The sequence below is a fragment of the Nannospalax galili genome, unplaced genomic scaffold (assembly GCF_000622305.1).
Source record: "Nannospalax galili isolate Female #2095 unplaced genomic scaffold, S.galili_v1.0 scaffold1354, whole genome shotgun sequence".
Classification (NCBI taxonomy): domain Eukaryota; kingdom Metazoa; phylum Chordata; class Mammalia; order Rodentia; family Spalacidae; genus Nannospalax; species Nannospalax galili.
In genome coordinates, this window is record NW_008335784.1 from 1,079,979 (window position 1) to 1,099,758 (window position 19,780).

The 19,780-nt window shown below is 42.4% G+C and overlaps 1 protein-coding gene and 1 pseudogene across 4 annotated transcripts in view; both read left to right on the top strand.

The window, feature by feature from the left end:
* Window positions 1-8,787, top strand: part of Dclk1 (doublecortin like kinase 1) — a 344,211-nt gene extending 335,424 nt beyond the window's left edge. For all 4 annotated transcript variants that reach the window (XM_008830498.2, XM_008830497.3, XM_008830500.2 and 1 more), the window contains one exon: window positions 3,357-8,787. In XM_008830498.2, coding sequence (XP_008828720.1) covers window positions 3,357-3,414 — 58 coding nt within the window. In that variant the 3' untranslated portion in view covers window positions 3,415-8,787. The remainder of the gene's footprint in view (window positions 1-3,356) is intronic.
* An 8,691-nt stretch (window positions 8,788-17,478) lies between these two features.
* Window positions 17,479-17,850, top strand: LOC115069920 (annotated as a pseudogene).
* Window positions 17,851-19,780: the final 1,930 nt, after the last annotated feature.

The following is a 19,780-nucleotide window of genomic DNA, read 5'->3' on the forward strand; positions in this document are numbered from 1 at the left end:
CCCCCCCCCATGCAGCTAAGGTCGACTGATTGAGTGGGAGGGGTAAATGACTCCCCCCCCCCACTCCTAAATGAGAGTTATCCTCTCATCATTTGGTCTTGGATACTGCCTGTGGTCAGGGTCTTTTCACCACCATGTTAGATAGGAACAGAGGAGTGAGCTGCTCGAGCACAGGGACCCATTTTATCCTGTTAGAATCGATTACAGAGAAAATGTGAAGGAGTTGCTTGTTGCTTGGGCCTCATACAGGAGTAGTGAGTTTTCTGATTGCTGTACTAGGGAAATCTCTCCACATGCTGGACCTCAGTTACACTCATGTAAAGACAGAGCATTGGACGTAGATGCTTTCTATAGCCTCTTTGACTCTTAAGCATCTGTAAATCCAATAGAAACTGCTACCAAACCCTTATTACAGAACATATGATAATGAGTAACACATCTTTCCAAGTATCAGTGTCATGTGGGCACTCACTGGAGAATCGGGCAACTAGAAACCCAAGAGCATTTGAACATAAGGGTTCCTCTAGAAAAGTGAACATCGGGAAAGCTGATGACTAGGGAGACTGGCAGGAGGGGTAGAGCTGACCTCTTAAACAGGGATAGAGCAAGGATTCTCTAGGCAAAAGGATAGGTAAGGGAGAGAATATGATTGCCTTCATCAGAATGGAAGAAAATGAGGGACCATCCAAGATCAACATTAATGCCACCAGCTTCTGTATCAGCTGGATTATATATTTTGTGGAGAAATGCCCTATATTCATGACTACAACTAAGAAGTAACTGGATAGGTGATCATAAATATCTATTTTGGGGGGCTCTTTCTGAGACAGGGTCACCCCATAGCCCCAGCTGGCCTGGAACTCACTATGTAGACCAGGCTGGCCTCTATCTCACAGAGATCCACCTGCCTCTGCCTCCTGAGTGCTGGGATTAAAGGTGTGTGCCACCACTCCCAGCTTGATCATAAATACCTAAAGTAGACGAAGAACTCTATAATTGGAGGTCCTTGGAAATTCAACAAGAGGAATCAGAATTAGATGTCAATTTCAACAAGTCAGTTATTGAATCACTGCATGGGGAGGTGTGCTAGATACAGAGAGGGCATCAGTGCAGTGGAGGGAAGGGATGTGCTCTGTGTTGTGATGGGGCTTTCTTTTGCTTCAGTTGCTTCATTTTAAAACATCTTACATCAAAATGCAAAGGGAAAAAGAATACCTCACAGTCTGGAAGCCTTGGCTGTTTAAAATCATTTACACATTCATTTTTAAAAATATTTTATTATTTTATGTGTATGAGTGTATTGCTTACACGTATATGAGTGTACCCATGTCATGCAATGCCCCGGAGGTCAGAAGAGGGCTTTGGATTCCCCTGGAACTGGAGTTAAGGACCATTTGTAGCCACCATGTGGGTGCTGGGATTTGAACCCGGGTCCTCTGCAAGAGCAGTCAGTGCTCTTAACCGCTGAGCCAGCTCTCCAGCCCTACACATTCATTTTTACCTAAAGCAGCTCCATAAGTGTGGAAAGGAATTATTCCTGCTCCATAATTTAACAATGAGAGAACTGAGTAAATGTCCACAGAGTTGGCCACAGGAACAGTGCAAAGTCCTATATGCCCTATCCAGGTCTGACCGCCTGTGTTCCCTCATCTGGATCCAGTTCAATACCAATGACTTTTTTCAACATTAGAAAGGTAGAAATACAACTATTTTTTATGACCAGGAGACGAGTTTATATTACCCTTGGATTAACTACAGAATGCTTTTTATGTAAGGCAGACTAAATAGACATCTGTTTTCTACAAACATTCAACTCCACACAAACGGAACGTTTTCAGTTTGCTTTGAAAGCAAAATACCATGTGTTGTAATTTTACAATGTTTTAAATAAAGTTAGGAATTTAGGTTTATAATGCTGAAAATTTCATGAAATCTATGGGTATAAAACCAAAAACTAGACATATGAGGACCCTTAAAAATTCAACCAGGAGTAGAATTAAAGGTAGCCATTTCAACAGACCAGCCATTGAATCATTGTATTAGCCATCCAAGGAGGCAAGAAGTAAGTTATTAAAGTTTATCATCCTCATTGGTTTGAAACAGTTATTCAGTGTGTGGATCATTTTTTAAAGCTCAGCCTAAGCAAGCCATTTACTGCCCTAGTTCTACACATTGTGTCTATTTTGCTCTTTATTACTTCATTTTGGAACTTTGATTGCTCTATTTTAGATCTAAGCTTGTTCTAATGCTATACTACAATCCTATGAAGGGCTTAGTTTTCACTTTGTTCTCAGAACCAGACTGGCTATAAATTTATCTCAGTTCTTTGAAGCAGCTAATAGTAAATTTTCAAGAGGAAAAAAGGTGGCATATATCCTTGTAGAGGAAAAGTAATCTCTTAAAAGCAGAATAACCTCCTGGCTACCCTTTTAAAGAGGGACTTTCAGACAAGACGTCTTCAGCTTATATATTTGTTCAGTGTTTTTCTCCAGGCTTTGTACCTGCTCTTCTGCTTCCTGTGTAAGGGTTTGCCATAATAGGCCCGTGCCTCCTCACACCCATGAAGTCTGTGATGAAGTAACACTCTTCCCCATTCTGATGTTGTGATAAGTTCCAGGACTACAAGCAGATAGTATAGCCTGGGGATCACCTGAGGTTTCCTCCCAAAAATTAGGCCTAGAGACCAGTGGTTGGAATGAATTCTCATAGAAACAAAAATCTCAGATTCTTGAAAATGAACTTTATAAAGTGAAACCTATAGAAAAGTCTCCATTGGGTTTTAACTGCATTCAGAGCCATGTTCAGTTTCAGCATTGGCTTTATTAAGATTCAACCAGTCCTCCCCAGAGCTTCTGCCATGCTCCATCATCAAAGGACTAAGGTCATTTAGAGTGAGGGATGCCAGCAGAGCCGAGGGAGCTTGTGGCTCTGTTTCCATACCTGACATCTGTATCATCATTCAACTTTAGCATTCCTGCACCCTAAGCTGTGCTGTTCAGTGTGGGCTGTGGGGCCTTTCTAATGTCGTACACAAAGGACCAAGGATCCCATTTGGTGTGGGAATGATTCTAGCCAGTCTGGGAGCCATCAAGGGTAATAGATGTGGAGCTGGCAGAAGTCTGGGTAGCACTGGGACAGTTCCAAACTGCAACATCATCCATCCTGCCTGTGCCTGCTGGTGTCATGACCAGGTCTTCTAATAAGCTTCCCAAGAGTGGTGACTGTTGACAGAAGCAAGTCATAATAGACAAGTTAACTTGACCAACTGTTTTCCAACCTCAGAACTTCTAGAGAGAGTTTCTCCTACCATTTCCTCCGGCCTAATTGTCCTCTTTCTCATTTTATGCCCCTGCTAGACCACCGCTCTTGATAAGGAGAGGCAGGTTTTCCGACGAAGACGCAACCAGGATGTGAGGAGCCTGTACAAGGCACAGCCAGCTCCGCCGGAACTCAACTCAGAATCGGAAGACTACTCCCCCAGCTCCTCCGAGACTGTTCGCTCCCCTAACTCGCCCTTTTAATAAGACCCTTTTACTCAAAGTCCTAGCTTAACCCTTTGAGACTCTGAGATTACCCCCCCCCAAATTTCTGTAAAACAGTTTCATCTGATCTATCTAGCACTCAATGCTTGAATGACAGAACAGAAAGTGTGTTTTCAGGTCCTTTGTAGAGATTTCCCTTTACTGAATGAGATGGCATGTGGTGTTTGTGAAGATGGTAATTTGCTGCTAATAGGGTCCTTAAAGGGTTAAGGCTAATTTGCAATTTTTTTTAAACATAGAGCAATGAATGTTTTCATCAGTCAAGCTAGGATCTACAAATGTAACATAGCACATGTTAGCCCTCTGAGTGCATAGAACTTTCTTAAGACTCTTTTCTGGGGAATTTTTCAGGCCCTTAGATATATTCACACATTTCTTTATTTTGCTGCAGATCAAGGGGTGTCATCAAGATGTTGAAATGTACATCTAAGAAGAGTGTAGAAAGCAGTATCTTGCTTATCCTTTTCTGTGATTTAGAACTGACAGGTTGTTAACTTTGCCCTATGCACCCCTCCTTCTTCACAATCTCATGAAGAAAGAGACCCCTTTTCTAAGAAGCCAGTTTGCTGCAGGGAGTCCCCCTGTAGTGGGGGGAATTGGGTTATTGGCAGCCTGACCCAAGAAGTAGACAGTGTCTCTCCCCACAAATTGTCTCCCTAACAAAGATGTGCTGAAGACACCTCAGAAACGCTGTTTCCTCATCAGTTGCTGCTAGTGCCAGACAGACCCTCGAGGAATCACCTTGACTTGGCTTGTGCTTGGTGAGTCAGGGGGTTCTGTTCACTCAGGATCAGAAAAGATCTACAAGAAAGAAACAACCTGTGATAAAGAGCAATAAATTGCCAGGTGCTCTGTAGGGCTGGAATTTCCAACAGGAAGGGGAACCAAGGTCCTGTGCTTTTTCTCAGCCGCTCTTCCTGACTGTCAGTGGGGGAGCCACAGACAGTGTGAAAAGTATTATGTCGGAGAGCTGGAGCACAAGGGAGCTAGGGGCAAGTGCTCTGCAAAGTGGCGGAAGGGAGAGCAAGGTGGGGAACACAATCCAGAGTGTTCTAAAAATGGGTCTTAAGGAAATAAACCAATTCCATGAGCACCTTTAGGTTACCTACACATCTCCCAAGAAGAGCAAAATGTATTACCTAGAAGATACTTCTGAGGATAAAACTGCCATAATATGATATTCTTTTATAGCACTGTCTCTGATTGTCCAGGAGGGACTTGTTTTTTCTGGTTTGGGGCCAAGCAAGACCTGACTGGAACTGGTATTTTCATTCCTGTTACGGAATCAGTCTCTCCAGGCCTGTGTCTCCAGACCCGAGTTTCTTTGGGAGTGTATCACATTTCAGAATGCTCCTTGCCGCTTCCTGTTCATTATAGCATACTCAACAAAGATACAGGGGTATTTCAGAGGCAGGGGCCAGCGCAAATGTTGCCACAATGTCGACAGTGATGGTGTCAGGAATGGCTGAGCAGTACTTATTTTCTCAACTTTGAATGTATTTTAATATCTTGGCATTTATAAACAACCTTTCTATAGTCAGTTCTTTATTTTCAGAATCTACATTAATCTTCAACTGCTGCTTTTTATTCATAGTCCCTAAACAACATTCTAGGCACAGAGACTTTTAAATAACAGCCGAGACCTACATTTTCTGCTTGTCCACATTTCAGTCCACATTTCTGCTCTTCTACGTTTAAATATAACATTTATTGAGGTTTTTTTTTTAAATCCTTTTAGACAGCCCAGAAATGATAACACATAAAATCACAAAGTAGCATAAGTCAGTAAGTCAGTCAGTTGGGTGTTGGGAGTGGGTGCAGGGCACAGACCACCAAGAAGGGTGTTGATATATAGGTAGAGGCCCTTTTAGCAAAGAACGCTGAACTGGTCGGAAATTATTGCTTTCTTTGGAACTATAAAGCAAAGCACTATTCTAAGGTTAACAAGTAGCTACATAGCTGAGCCTCAACTCTACATATGCGAATAAAAAATTCCTATGGGCAGAGACCTACTTGCAGTAGAGTGTCACTTCTCTTTCTCTGAATTACTGTTTTTCCCCTGGGCATTAACATACTGCGACAGCATCCAGGGTATAGGACCACAAGGTAGGGCGCTGGCCTTTTTCCGTCAACATTTCAAGGAACTTGGGAAAGTTTCTCAGCACACTGCAGAGGGCAGCTCAGAAGAATTCAGAACCCATTCAGAATGAGGATCCCAGCACATCACTATAGAATTTCAGTGATGTATGCTGAATAAACAGTGGAATGTGACCTGTCAAGTAGAAATATTGAGTAATCAGATGGAATGCATAATGCAGTAATCTTTCCAGCATTAAGCTACCAAGATCTTGAATGTCAGAGATGTACTCGGAGGGTTAACAGACAAGCACAAGGCATGCTGATGACGTTGGTGTATCCGGATTGCTTTGCTTTTAGCAGTGCTTTCAAATTTTTTGTTTCTTAACATTCTTGGGATAATTCCAGTTTGAAATAATTAAGTGGTGGTGTTCCTTAAGGAATTTCTATGACCAAATTGATCTTATTTTTTATTTCACTTATCATAGAACAAATATGTACTATTATGGCCATGTATATCTGTAATTATCAACCTAACCATCACCACTAGTGTTCCACTTTTTTTCTGAGTATTTAATACAGCTCTTTTATTGGTGGTCTGGTGATGGAAACTGTCCTTCCTTACTAACACGGTGACCAACCTAGGTGTTTTCACGGGAATTTTAAGATTCATCTTTTCAGTTTGAGAGTAGACTAGTTGAGGAACAATTCTTCATTACCTGTATCATGTAAATCTGTAGATGAGAACAGTTCATACTAACGAACACATTTTTTTTTCTCAACATTGTAGCAGAAACCCTTTTATTTGTCATGATGAATGAATATGTGATTTGCTCCAGACGGTTAGAAGGAAAAGTAAGATTTCAGTCATTGAAAATGTTTTTATCGTAGCCCTCATCTAACTTACATGTGGTGCATAATAAAATAAGCAGAGAAAAAAATGTGAATAAACTACTGAAAACACTTGGTGTTTTGTATTCAATGAGACTTTCCTGCTTAGCCCTCTCAGGAGTGGTGGTTAACAGGCTTGTCAGATATTGTCGAAAGAGAGCAGTATATCCATGAATGAAAGCTAAAATTGCAATCCTTTACCCTTTGAGGCATATTTCAGCTGAAAAAAAAGAAAAGAGAAATTGACTTAGAGGGTCACAGAGCTACCGAATGACCAAGACTCAAGCACGTTAAATCACGGTTGTTTGCTGGCCCACGGCGTCCATTATAGACAACTCTGTGCCCTATGCTGAAGTGCGAGTGTGCTGAGGGAGATCGTTCTTAACATTACTGTGTTACCCCTAGTCCTTCTCTGGGTAAAGATCTGTCAGCATTTCCATGATAAACTCCTATTCTCAAAGGTTTTTAATTTGACCATAAAAATGTGCCCCAGGCTCAAATTTGTTATTTGGGGCTTGTATTGAAGAGTGAAGGTTTGCCTCCCACTCTTCTCAACCTCCCAACTCCTCAGAGAAAAATGCAACAACAAAATGTCTGCTGTATCCCCTCTGTGATTCCAGAGTTTTGGAAAACACAGAAGTCCACAATGGTAGTTTTAACATAATCATTTATTTGGATGTGTGTGTGTGTGGTGTGTGTGTGATTTAATGGGTCATCTGGCATATATTGTAAAATAGTTTCTATAATCTGTAATTTGTTAATTTTTAAAAAATTATTATGTGATTTCTTTTTTTTGTCCAAAGATTTTTAAGAGCTTGAAGTCAGTCAGCTCAAAGGTCCACTTTTCCCACGAGCTGCCTGCCACTTCCATTAGGAGTCTGGAAGAAAATTCCCTCAAACAGAGCCTTATTTTGCATGCAGTATAAAGGGTCAGATATATGTTTCTTTGGAAATATGAATTTCCTTATTTAATCATCAAATTTCGTGAAGCCATGCAAGTCTGTTGGGAAAACAGCGGTTAAAAGCACTTCCAAAATTAACACTCTTGTCTATTCAGATTCAAGGCCAGCATAAAATAACACACTTCATATTTTCCTGTTCAAAGGCAAATAAATCAGTGAAACTTGAAGACATATGAAACATTTGATAACTGCAAAAGTGCTTTAAAATTGGGCTCTATGGTGCTTATACATGGAACAGTTACAAATGGGGTCCCCAGGACCATCACATGGAATCCTTAGCTTGTATGTAATTACATACGGAAGGAGGAGGTGCTTTTAAGCTGCTCTTTTATTTCTTAATCATCTCAAATATGCAGCCATCCATCCAGTAGCATTAAGGGTCATAAACTGGTGGGAAACAGGAAATCCAGGGCAGAAACTTCAAACATTGGGGCATTTTTGTTTGTTTGTTGTTGTTGTTGAGCCTAACACTGAAGTTTCTGTGGCCATTTTTCTCAGTGAGTGAGCATCTAACTGGCAGGTGTTGTGATCATGCGGTTTGCCCAAGGAGACAGATGAGGCATCCCTGAAGAAAAAGCAGTCTCTAAATCACACCTGCAAATTTCCTCAACACTTTTTTCTTTTTGTCAACTAAACTGAGACCCTTAATGTTGCTTTAATGTAAAATTGTATATTTTTGACTGTGACATACTTTGTTAATTTAAAGTAATTAGTGCTAAAGCCTTCATTGTCTGTATTAAAAGTAGAATTTTAAAAGTGGTGTTAAAGATCCTAATAATGTCAGTTCATTCCAAGTCAATCAGATGTGACAAGGGAAAAACCTTGAATAGTTCTCTTGGGAAAATTTCTCACTTCTCATTGACATTAATCTTTGGTGTAGTCTCAGAATAAAAGAAATTGAAACTGATCCAAGGTTACAGCCATACCCTCAACAACTTTAAAAAATTTATTAGGAAATTAATATTAGCCTTTTTCATTCTGGCTGAAAGAAAATTATTAAAAGATTAGTTGAGTGTGAAATTAAATAGTATTTTGTTCAGGCATTACTAAAGAAGTGGGCTGGGAGCTTGACTTATTTAAACATGCTTCCAAAAAGGTTCAATTTGGTAGGGGGAAAAATTCAATGTTTCCTTTGAAGATACTGAATTTATCACTTGCAGCATGGATCAGATGGCATAGATTAGTGTTTGATTTGGGGGATCCTAATGAAATAACTTTCAAACTATTTGTACCCTTGAATAAAGATGGAATGAGATCCAATTTTTTCCTAATCCTTCAGCTTAAGCTAATAAACTGTAGGTTAATGTGGAATGAAATCATCTGTGATATACTATGTTCATTTATCAAATGAGCTTTTTTGATGTTGCCTGTTTTTATGTAAAACATGTTCTTAAAATTAATAAAATAATAGCTCTTGGTGTATGAACTATTCACCATGCCCTAGCTGCTGGGTCTGCTCTTCAGCTCACATTGCCATGATGGAGTGCAATTTCATTTTAGTTCAATTCAGAATTGACACATTCAGTCCATGGAGGAATAACCCAGCTGTGTTCTTGGGGGGGGGGGTACTCCCTAGGCAAGGCTTTAAAAATTAGTCATGCGGTCAGAGTGTGGCTTTCCCACATGTCCTCTGTAGTGCAGTGTGTATTTCATGAGCATAATTCAAAAACAACTATTCCAAAAATGTCCCTTTTTATATATTACCTTCCTGGCTGGACCAGTGACTCGGGTAAACAAAAAGAAATCAAATACTCTTCAGTCCTATTGTATCTTTCAACCTATATGCACAACCTCTCCAGAGAAGACTGTTGTTTTAGCTGCTAACCTGTAATAATTAGCTGCCATTTTTATAGCAGTTCCCCATTAGGCATTCCACATGCAATATTGACCTTAGAGAAAATTGTAAAACTGTACAATGGAATAAAATTCTTTCCTATTGAAATTTTCAGTGCTAGGAATTGAGAAGTCAGCCAGCAAGAGTGAATGTGGGTCCTCTAGTGTCTTATAAAGGTGTCGGGACGTCTTCAACCTCTTGTAAAATTAGCAGTCACTGTCCCGGCCATCCAAGGGCTGCTTCAGCTGCTTCTCCTCTTGCTATTCTACTGACATCACTGGGTCTTTTCTATACTCTTCTGGCAACTTCTGTGAAACAACAGCCAAAATGATTGCTGCCTAAGGATCATTACCTTGTTTTATGAGGCTGGCAGCCTTGCCAAAAATCTGCCATCCAAAACATGGGCTGGTTGGGAAAACCTCAATCACAACTCGGGTGTCGAAAATGATAAAACTGACACACACACACATGGGAATTGGGAAGAAACGATCTCCCCTGACTCTGGGCTACTTGGACCCGGAGCTGGAAAGGTAGCAATCCCTGTTATGGAAACAGGTAAATGGGCTGTGAGAAACAAGTAGAGAAGCATCCTGGGAATTTTCTTAAAACAACTCCTGAACAACAACAAAATAAAGGCTTTTCTCTGACTTGGGAGGTAGTCTACTCCCCTCTCCTCCAAGAGGAACATTAAGAAAAGACAAGGTGCCACACCCAGCCAGCTGGACCCACCAGATCCACGTTGGCCATCAGCACTGTGACAGATGTCCCAGCCAGCTTGCCTGCACTTCCAAATCATTCATTCAACTGTTTCTTGAGTGAGTGCCAGCACCATGGAAGGCACTTTATTTGAGTTTAGAAAAAAAAACAGAAATTCTATTGTCCATTTGTATTTTTGCTATGTGTCAGATTTCAAGCCAAGAAAATGTGAGCTGCCAGGTCTGCCGTGTATTGATGTTCTTGGTTTAGCATACAGATGACCTGTGCACTTCACCTAGTAAGAAATCGTGTGTCTATAGCAGCTTTGATTCTTGAGCTTGAAGATGTCTGTCTACCATCTGCCCATTTTGATGGTACACACACTCCATGGTACTCTTGGCTTGGCTCCTGGACTCTGGAGGTAGAAGGCATCCCAGAGTTCTCTCTGCCATCTGTAATTAGCATAATATTTTAACCTCTTATCCTACATTAATTCTGCAATATTTCTATCAGATGAACAAGCTTAACCAGGACCTACTATGAGTGATGCACAGTTCAGTCTAAGATAAGCCACACAATTCCTGTCCATAAGACCACCATTATAGCAAGAAACCATCTACTCTTTGTCCATGCAGTGGGGAGACTGATTTATTACTCACAGATGGCCAAACACCAGTTTGTCAGGGGCACAATATCCCTACCAACCTGAGACTTGTCCCCAGCATGTGTAGATAGTGTAGGCTGCCTGCAGTCTATCCATAAGTCACATGTAAATACATCCATGGTCCATGCACTCTACTGTATTCTTAGAAGGAGGGAAAGAGGGAAACAATGAGAGAAGATAGAAGTGATGAGGCTAAAAGCTGATGAGACCAAAGTTGCCACAATCCTAAGATCATTTACAGAGTTTAGAAGGACATATTCATCTCAACGTGCTCTTCAAAACCAGTTCCAGGGCATGCCCTGTGGGAATCATGGTGTGTGGATTTAACATAGTTGGTCTCCTCCGTGTTCTTCATCTAGGAGTGGCATCCCCTTCTGACAGGTGAACAGTAACAAGATGCCATGAATGATTTTGTTAGTGCACCCCTGTCAGAGGTCAACAGTGGGGCATTTCTCAAGAAGTTTCTAATGTCCATACTTCCCTATCCATTCTTCATGGACCTTCAGGATCCCATTGAAGGACACATTCTTCCTATCACCACATACAACTGCAAGGGGAAGTTCGGCCCGGGACCCTATACTTCTATACAGGGTAAGCCATATACTCTTACCTCTAGTAAGTTCCCATCACGTGCTAGTCCCTGAGGTAATACCTCACTACCCCCTCTCCAAGTGCATAGAAAGCAGCTGTCCAGCATGATTCCAAGTGTAACAATAAAAGCACAGATGAGACACTTGGAAATTGCGATGAGGCATTTACAGAAGGCAGAAGTTTATCTGGTTTTGGTTGCTCAAAAAAAAGGTTTTTATTTCATCCCAGAGGTACAAGATCAAGGAGCCATATCCAGTGGTAACTGTGTTACTGGTAGAATCCTGAGGTTACTCAGGGAATCACTTGGCCAGAGACCGGAAGAGGACGTATATATCTTCTGGTCTCTTTATAAAGTCATCAGGATTCAATCATGGAGGCTTCACCCTAATGACCTTATCTAATTTGTGTCACCTTAGAGAGCTCTCACCTCTTTCCACTGCCTTGTACCTCCAATGGGTATTAGATTTCAGCATGTGAAGCACTGAGTGACTTGTTCAAACCATGGCAGAAGCCCAGTCGGTCTAAAGGACAAGAGGAAATCAAGAGAAATAGGACGAAGGCATTCACAGCCATGAGAACAGTTTGCAGAAACAGAGAACTTGAAGGACCCCATTATGTGTGAGATTGAGGCTCCAGGTCTGTCCCAGTGAGGCTGAGGACAGTCCAGGGACTGGGCCTCAACAACCCACCACTGTTGTTTTAGGGAAGGGTGGGGCCAGCCCATCTCCCAGCTACCTGAAGGTGCTCATGTGCACTAAGTGTAGTAAGGTTAATAACCCTAGTCCCAGAACAGGCCAAGGAAGAAGTGAGGCAGGGTGATGTCTTTTAAAGAAATATCAGCAAGCCCAGGCTTAAGCTGAAATGCTCTCAGTAATAGCAGAAGGCAGCCGCCCAGGCACACAAAAGAACCAACCATATGTTAATCTTTTCCTGTAAGCTCCTGCTCACGAAGCTGATCAGGCTCTCTGCTCACTGGGGAAAACCAGCCTGCTCTCTTGGGTTGCTTCTTTTTGCTCTGAAAAAAAAAAAAAGAGGAGGATAAAATCCACTGACCCTGAAAATAGCTCCCTCCTGCCTTCTGGACAAATCCACATCGTCACCTTTCCTTTATAGCAGGTGATAATTAATGTTCCACCTGAGAGAGGTTCCCTTATTCCATCAGAATTACCTACTAATTTGCGGGGCTCTTCTGATTAAGCACTGAGCTTGTCAGCATGGGCTTATCATTCAGAACAGCCTTTCATTTTCAACAGGTGAATCAAGGCCCAAACGAACCTAGACATTTTCAATTTCCTCTCTCACCGCTGTGGATGGCCCCTCATTTAATAACGTTTTCTAGGTCTGCTCCTGTCTAGCTGAGCAAACTAACTTTGCTTCATAGAAAGTCGCTATTGTTTCCACTGCTTTATAGAGGAAGTTTACATCAGTGCCTGAAAATTCCCTGCTTGAGAAGGAGGCCTTGTGCTAATGCAGGCATTTGCTCAAAGTGCTTCTCTTGCCTGGTGGTTTTATGGATTTTCCTGGCATGCCCACACCTTGGCATGCTTTTCTGCAGGAATGTTGCTGACAGGTCTGTGTGGCTTCAGTGCACAGGACAACAGAACCTTCCTCTCTCAACATGTTTGCACAGAAAACGTCTGATGAAAATCCACCAAGGGCAGGGAAGCAATGATCACTTGTGTTCCAAGTTCCCTAAACGCACAGAAATGCATTCAGATGGGAAGGGAGAGCCAAGCCTCCCAGGCTCAGCAGGCAAGCTGCCAGAACGGTATCTATTCACTGATGAGCCTTGGGTATCTTCAGTATCAGCTGAGCATAGTTACTGTGGCTCCCCTCCCCGAAACTAGCATCTAGCAGGCAGTGGGTACCCTGGGACTCGAGTGATGACTCCCAGCTCTCTCCGAGTCTGTCAGCAGGCCTAGCTGTACTGGATAGGAACTTTCCAGAGGAGAGATAGAGTCCAGGGTATCATGGGATCAAGTCAGGCACCCTACACTAAACACCCTCTCTGGGCTTACTTCCACTTATCTGTATCTCACCTGCTCCTCACCCCAAAGGCACATCCACTGCCTTAAAACGACATGGCTTTATCACTGTAAACACAGCTTTTGTTTTTGTCTCATGTTGCCCTAAATCCAGACTGGCCTCTGGACATAATCCGACCTTGGCTTCCACCATGCCTCTTAGTATCTGGGGATTTAGAAATAATCTCCAAGAAGGTTTTTACAAAACAAATGAGTCCCAGTAGAGTACCAGATCCCATTGTCACAAAGTCAGAATCATAGTCAGCAGAGGGCCGTTTGCTGTGCCCTTTCCTGAAGACCATGAACGTATGCTGAGAAATGTCCTAAATACAGTAGCACATCGCAAACACAAAGAAATGGGCCCTTTTTATTTTGCAGTCCCGAGCCTCGTGGAGCATCCCTGAAATGCCAGCGCTTGGGAAGCGGAGGCAGGAAGGCTGGGAACTTGAAGTCCTTTGGGCTCCAGGCAGCACCAAAATAAGCAAACAAGAGCTTGAAACACTGTGTCTCTGCATCACGGCTACTACTCCGACACGGCAGGTTGCTTCCTGGAATGTCCTCAGGGTCTCAGGGAGCACTGCTCCCTGCTTATTCTGGAAGTGTGCATGTATGTGCATGTGTGTAGATGTGTTATTTGAATATATGGAGGTATGTGTTGTGGGTATGTGTGTGTTCAGGTTAGAGGTGTGTATTTGTGTGCATGTGTGCAGGTATGTATGTTTGTATATACAGATGTAAATGTTATTGAAGTGTGTATAGTTGTGTTTATTTGTGTATATGTGTTTAGGTATATAGATTTGTATCTGTATATGTGTATGAGTGGTAAGAAAGGGTTATGTAGCTATGTGAAATGCTATGTGTGTCTGTATATATGTTTATAAGTTATATATATTGTATAGGCAGGAATTTGTGAGCTTGAGGAATTGTGTGTGGTGAGGTTAAGTATGTAGGTATTTGTGTGCATCTGTGTAGGCGTGTATATGTGTACAGGTATGTGTATATGTATACAGATATGTGTATATGTATAGGTATATAGATGTGTATTTGTGTGTATAAGTGTGGAGGTAAGAAAGAGTATGTAGGTATGTGCGGTATGTATGTGTGTTTGCATATATGTTCATAAGTGTATGTATATGTGTATAGTCAGGTATTTGTGGAGTCTGTGCATGAAATATATTTGTGTGTAGTATGGGTAGGTCTTGTAGATATTTATGTGTATTTGTGTAGGTATGTATATGTGTACAGGTGTGTATAGGTACACAATATGTGTTTGTGAATATGTGGAAGTGTAGTGTGAGTAGGTGTGAAGGTATTTGTACAGATGCATACAGGTGTGTGGGTACGAATGTGTGTACGTGTGTGTTGCAGATTGTGATGATAAACTATGTGGACCAGCATCCTGCAGTGTCCCCGCCTGCTGCTAGCCACAGCATTTCCATCTCTCAGTGTCTGCCATCTCCTTGGGCCCCATCGAGATCACCATCCTATCCCACAGTGCTGTCTTAATAAGCTTCCGTAATTTAAGATGGACTTACTGGACAGAGCTGGGTCTTAGTGCTCTATGTATTCCCTCCTCCATCATTCATACCAGGGCAGAGGCAGCTGCAGTAACTTTAGATTTGACTAGTCAACATCAAAAATCTTGCTGTAAATCAGGAGGGCACAGTCTAGCACTGGGAAATAGAGGAAGGCGCTTGCTCCTTTCTTCAGAACAAGTTGCTGTGGGAGTTATTGGTTGGGGAGGGGCTCCTTGTCTCCCAGCCTTCTTCCAAATGCTGATGCTCTTCACAGATATCTGATGTGAAAGGCTGCCTGCTGGCTATTGGCATCTTAAAAATGTTTACGTGTGGAATCACCAGACCATTATCTCCCTTCCACATGAGGCCCACTTTAGCAGTCAGCCAGTTGCTCTAGTATTGACTTTCTTTCTTCCTGTTGGTTTGGTTGACAGAAGAGTCTCGGCTAGAAAACCCCACCCCCGGCTCTGAAGAGCAAGGGGGGTGTTGCTGTTTCCCATATCTGTGAGACAGAGGACATCAGTGGGGCCTAGGAAGGAAAAGATCACATGTGGAACTGCAAGCAGGGACCCACTCTGTGCTGCAGATGAAAACTCAAGCCAAGCCTTGGAAATTCCACTTCTGGACAGACATGTATTTCCTTCCCTTTCTTTTCAATCACACCTAAAATTCAAGCAGAACAAAGGCTTCCAACAGAGGGGATTCTTTGGTTCACCAATCTTAATTCTGTCCGACATGGTCCTCCTACTAGCTAGCCACCTGAGTACAGATCTCTTCACAGAGAACTCCAAGCTAAGATCACAGGTCACTAACAAGGATGTAAAAGAGAAAGTACATTATCTGAGCTTGGACATAACCTGAAGCCATGCTCAAGCTTCATACTTTCTCAAGAGCCTAAGCTAAGAGCGTCAAGTTCAAAGTCTGACATGGCAGGAAATACATGGCTGGTTAGAATATCATGGGGGACCTTGAATGTTGTAATATTAAACAATGAAGAGATATCAAAAGTTTAAAAGCAGGTTGTGACACATTCAGATCTGTGTTTTTGAACGATACCTCTACCAACAGAGAGGAAGAGTGTTTGAGAAGGGGCACAGGTGAAAAGCCAATTAGGAGATGCTTGAAATAATTTAGGAAGAGACAGGAGGTCATATTAGTTATTTTCTTATTTCTCTAACAAAAATATCTGATAACACTTAAGCAAGGAAACTTTTCTTTTGGCTCATGGCTTCAGAAGGATTCAGTTCATCTTGGTGGGGAAGGCATGGAAGAGTTCAAGGCTGCAGAAGTGTGTGGTAGATGCTCCTCATGTCACAGTGGCTCAGAAAACAGAGCTGCTGGAGCTAGGGGGCCAGGCACAACCTTCAAAATCCCACACCTAAAGTCCTACTTCTACTGTTAGCTCCCACCTCCCACAGGTTCCATAGCTTTTCAAACAGTCCCATCAGCTGGGATCGAGTGTTCAAAATATGAGGTTACAGGACTAGAGTGATGGCTCAGCAGTTAAGAGTACTGGCTGCTCTTGCAGAGGACCCAGGTTTGAGTCCCAGAACCCACATGGCAGCTAACATCCATCCATAACTCCAGTTCCAGGGAATCCGATGTCCTCTCCTGACCTCCGTGGGCATTACACAATAAGGGTGCACTTACATACATGCAGGCAATATATTCATACACATAAAATAAAAATAATAAATAAAATAGTTTTTCCAATATGAGGTTATGAGGTACATTTCGATCCAAACTCTAACAGAAGTCCTAAAGTAAGCAGGGGTGATAGGGATGGAGAGAAGGAAACACTCTAGGGAACTTTGAGGGACGACAAAGTAATCCCCAGTGTTTAGTTACATTGCTTAGGTGATTTGGTGAATGTGCTCAGACTAAAAGAATGGGGTGGGGGAAGAGAGGAGAGAGAGAGAGAGAGAGAGAGAGAGAGAGAGAGAGAGAGAGAGAGAGAGGTGTGCATGTGGGGTTGGGCAGTGAGTGTTGCTTTTGCTTTTGAATAGACTGATTTGGGTGCTTGTGGCTCACAGTCAGAACAAGACTGGCCATGGTGATTTTGGAATTGAACCCAACAGTGCTCATGAAAATCTTAAAGAGTGGGCACTATCACCAAAGATATGCATGCATTTGGATAGAAAAGAGGACTGAGCAGAGGCCTCCTGAGGCCCCAAGCACAGAAGAAGACCCTGAAAGAAAAAAAGACGTGCACATGAAGAACTACAAGTCAAAGCAGAACCTGGGGGCTCAGGAAAGGCCATTTTGAGGGCATGACTATTCGTGTTAAAGGCAGCTGAGTTGTTTCATAAGGTAGAAAGTGAGGGATTACAGAAATAAATGCTAACCAGGAGGGAAATCAAACCTATGTACTAAGCTCGCTACAGCAGGGAGTGAGCCACCAGCACTGTACTGGGCAGAGACTCAAAGGCAGGTAGAAGTGACCAGCTTTGTAATGGTTTTTCCAGTCCATTGCAAAGGTGTACCATGATGCAGGCTGTCAGCATGAGGGCAGGGGAGGACTGGAGATGGGCTAGCCAGAAGTGGGGCAACCTGTAGATTGATTAGGCAGCATATTTGGCTTTCTCTGGAGCCGGTGGGGGGGGGGGTCCTAAGTTAGAGACAAGGACAAAAATCAGAGATGTGGAAAAAAAGAAACCTATACTCGGGACACAGTGCAGAGCTCAATTTACCTTCACCTGTGCAGAGCACCTGCTGACCCTAGGAGGAAGCTAGAAGAGCAGTAAAACATGAACAAAAGGGTGGATTATTTAGTCAGGGAGGAAGAGATCAACCTGCCTAGAGGATCCTCAGGTAAATGACCAAGACCTGAAGAACCTGCCTCACCAGGATGCTGTAGATCTCTTTCATAATGCAGGATATGCTATGTCCCTGAGAGTACAGCACAGGCTATAGGTGCAGAATGGACCTATAGTACATCAAGGTAAAGGAGAGCCAGCCAGGTGGTTATTTCTGCAGCTATGGCGCTGTTGCTGGTGTTGGCCCTCACCGTGGTAGCAGTCTGGACCTCCATGAGATACTGAAAACAGCTTTGAAAGGCTTGCTGTCGTCTAGTGCCCATTGAACTTGTATTTTTCTCACCCTCCTTCCCTGCCATTCTCCCATGTCTTTTTCTCTTTACATAGCCAACACATGATTTAAACTGTCTGAGTCCCACCCAAAACTTCGCTGTTCAAAATCTCTAGGACTTCCAATTCTCTTGGGAGAGTAAAGGTTATTATTTGAAAGAAAGCTGAAGAAAAGCCTGGCTTAGAACAAATGAGAAATTACACATTTTACTAAACTGCCAATAGAAATACAGCTACCACCCAAGGAGGGAGAGATCAATCTTCCTGTCATCGCGGATGACACTTTTCTCTTAGCGTACTTTGAAAGCCAGCTGCTTTAAATGATTTTCCTTTTAATGTTTTTTGCTGGGAAGTGTTTGTGGCCTTTAATTTATAACTATATACCTGGATGTGTATATTGAGAATAAAGCTTTTTACTTTCTCAAAAAAACCATATACATATATATAATAATACACATATCCTATATGATAGTATAATATTGATGCCTCAGAGAGAGTTAAAGCAGTGAGAAAAGTACAACAACAAAAAAGATGCTTCCAGTTGTTATTCAAATTAGTCATTAAGTTGTGGACATTTGGGGATGAATGTTACTGAAATCAGTGTTTGGCTTCCTAGCTTCTCACTAGACAGAGCAGTCTGGTCTCCTGCAGAAGCTGGCTTCCTGGGCAATTTAATATTGATAAGGGTGGTTTCCTGGGCAGGAGGCCAGGTCAGCATTCTATTTTTTTAAATATGGACTAGATATTATCCATTTACGCATTTGATTTCTCATGATGCACTAGACTAGGTTTCCGGGAACTTAGTAAAAGCAATTTCAGACTCTGTAGGGCCAGAAAAGGGGACATCAATCCTCTAACAAAAGGCAGGTTAACAAGAGAAAAGTGTAACATTTATTTGGCCATAGTTTAATGTGACATGGGAGCTTTCAGATGAAAGACCCCAAACTATTATACTTTAACTTCAGTGAAGCACGAACAATTGGATAGCACTGTGAACAGGACAAAAAGATTACGATGAGACGGTAATACGCCAGAGGCATGAAGGACACCCATCAAGGTCTGCACGTTCAGATCCTTCTTGGCCCCTCTGTGAAGCATTCCTTCCTTCTGGGTATATAATCCCCATTCTGGAATAAGAGGTTTTATGACCTACAGTGAAATAGAGTAGGTGTGGTTATCTCTTACACAGAAAGGTGGAGGACAGCTACCTCTGTAGGCTTCATGGACAGCTTTGGGTGTGTGTGGGGGGAATACACAATAATCACATAAGCCCCCTACCTCCTGAAGTTTACAGCGTAGACGTGCGTAAAAATTCATGAAATAAGTTCACAAATAAAATTTCAACTGCGATGAGTGCAATAAAGAAGAAGGATGGGAGCCACTATGAGGGTCTATGAGGAGATTCAGTGGCAGTAGGGAAGTCAAGGAAGGGTTACTGGCTTGCAGTTGGGATGAGTAGAAAAAAGTTTAGGCAAAGAAAAAGAAAGGACCATTTCTGGAGGGGGGGTGGTCTGTGCAAAGCTTGGTGGTTGAAGAAAGCAAGACAAGCTTGGCACTAACATCTGGGAACTTTGGATGAAAAATGGGCAGATTAGGTGGGTCTTGTGAACTAAGCAGTCATCTACATCCTTTGGGTACAGGGAGGCCACTGGTAGATTTTAAGCAGGAGGTGGGGATGGTGATGTGACATAGTTCCATTTCACAAAGATCGCTCTAGCTGCCTTCTAGACAGTTAAGGCCATGTTGCCGTGGAAACAGAGAAAGAAAGTGATACTAATAAGAAAATGTTACCAGTGGCTGAAGGCTGAGGAAGTCAAAGATAGAGACCAGGCTCTTGTCTTCATCAAAGCAAGAATTCAGAAGCAGGGTAAGGAGTCGAGTGGAAATTTATTACAAG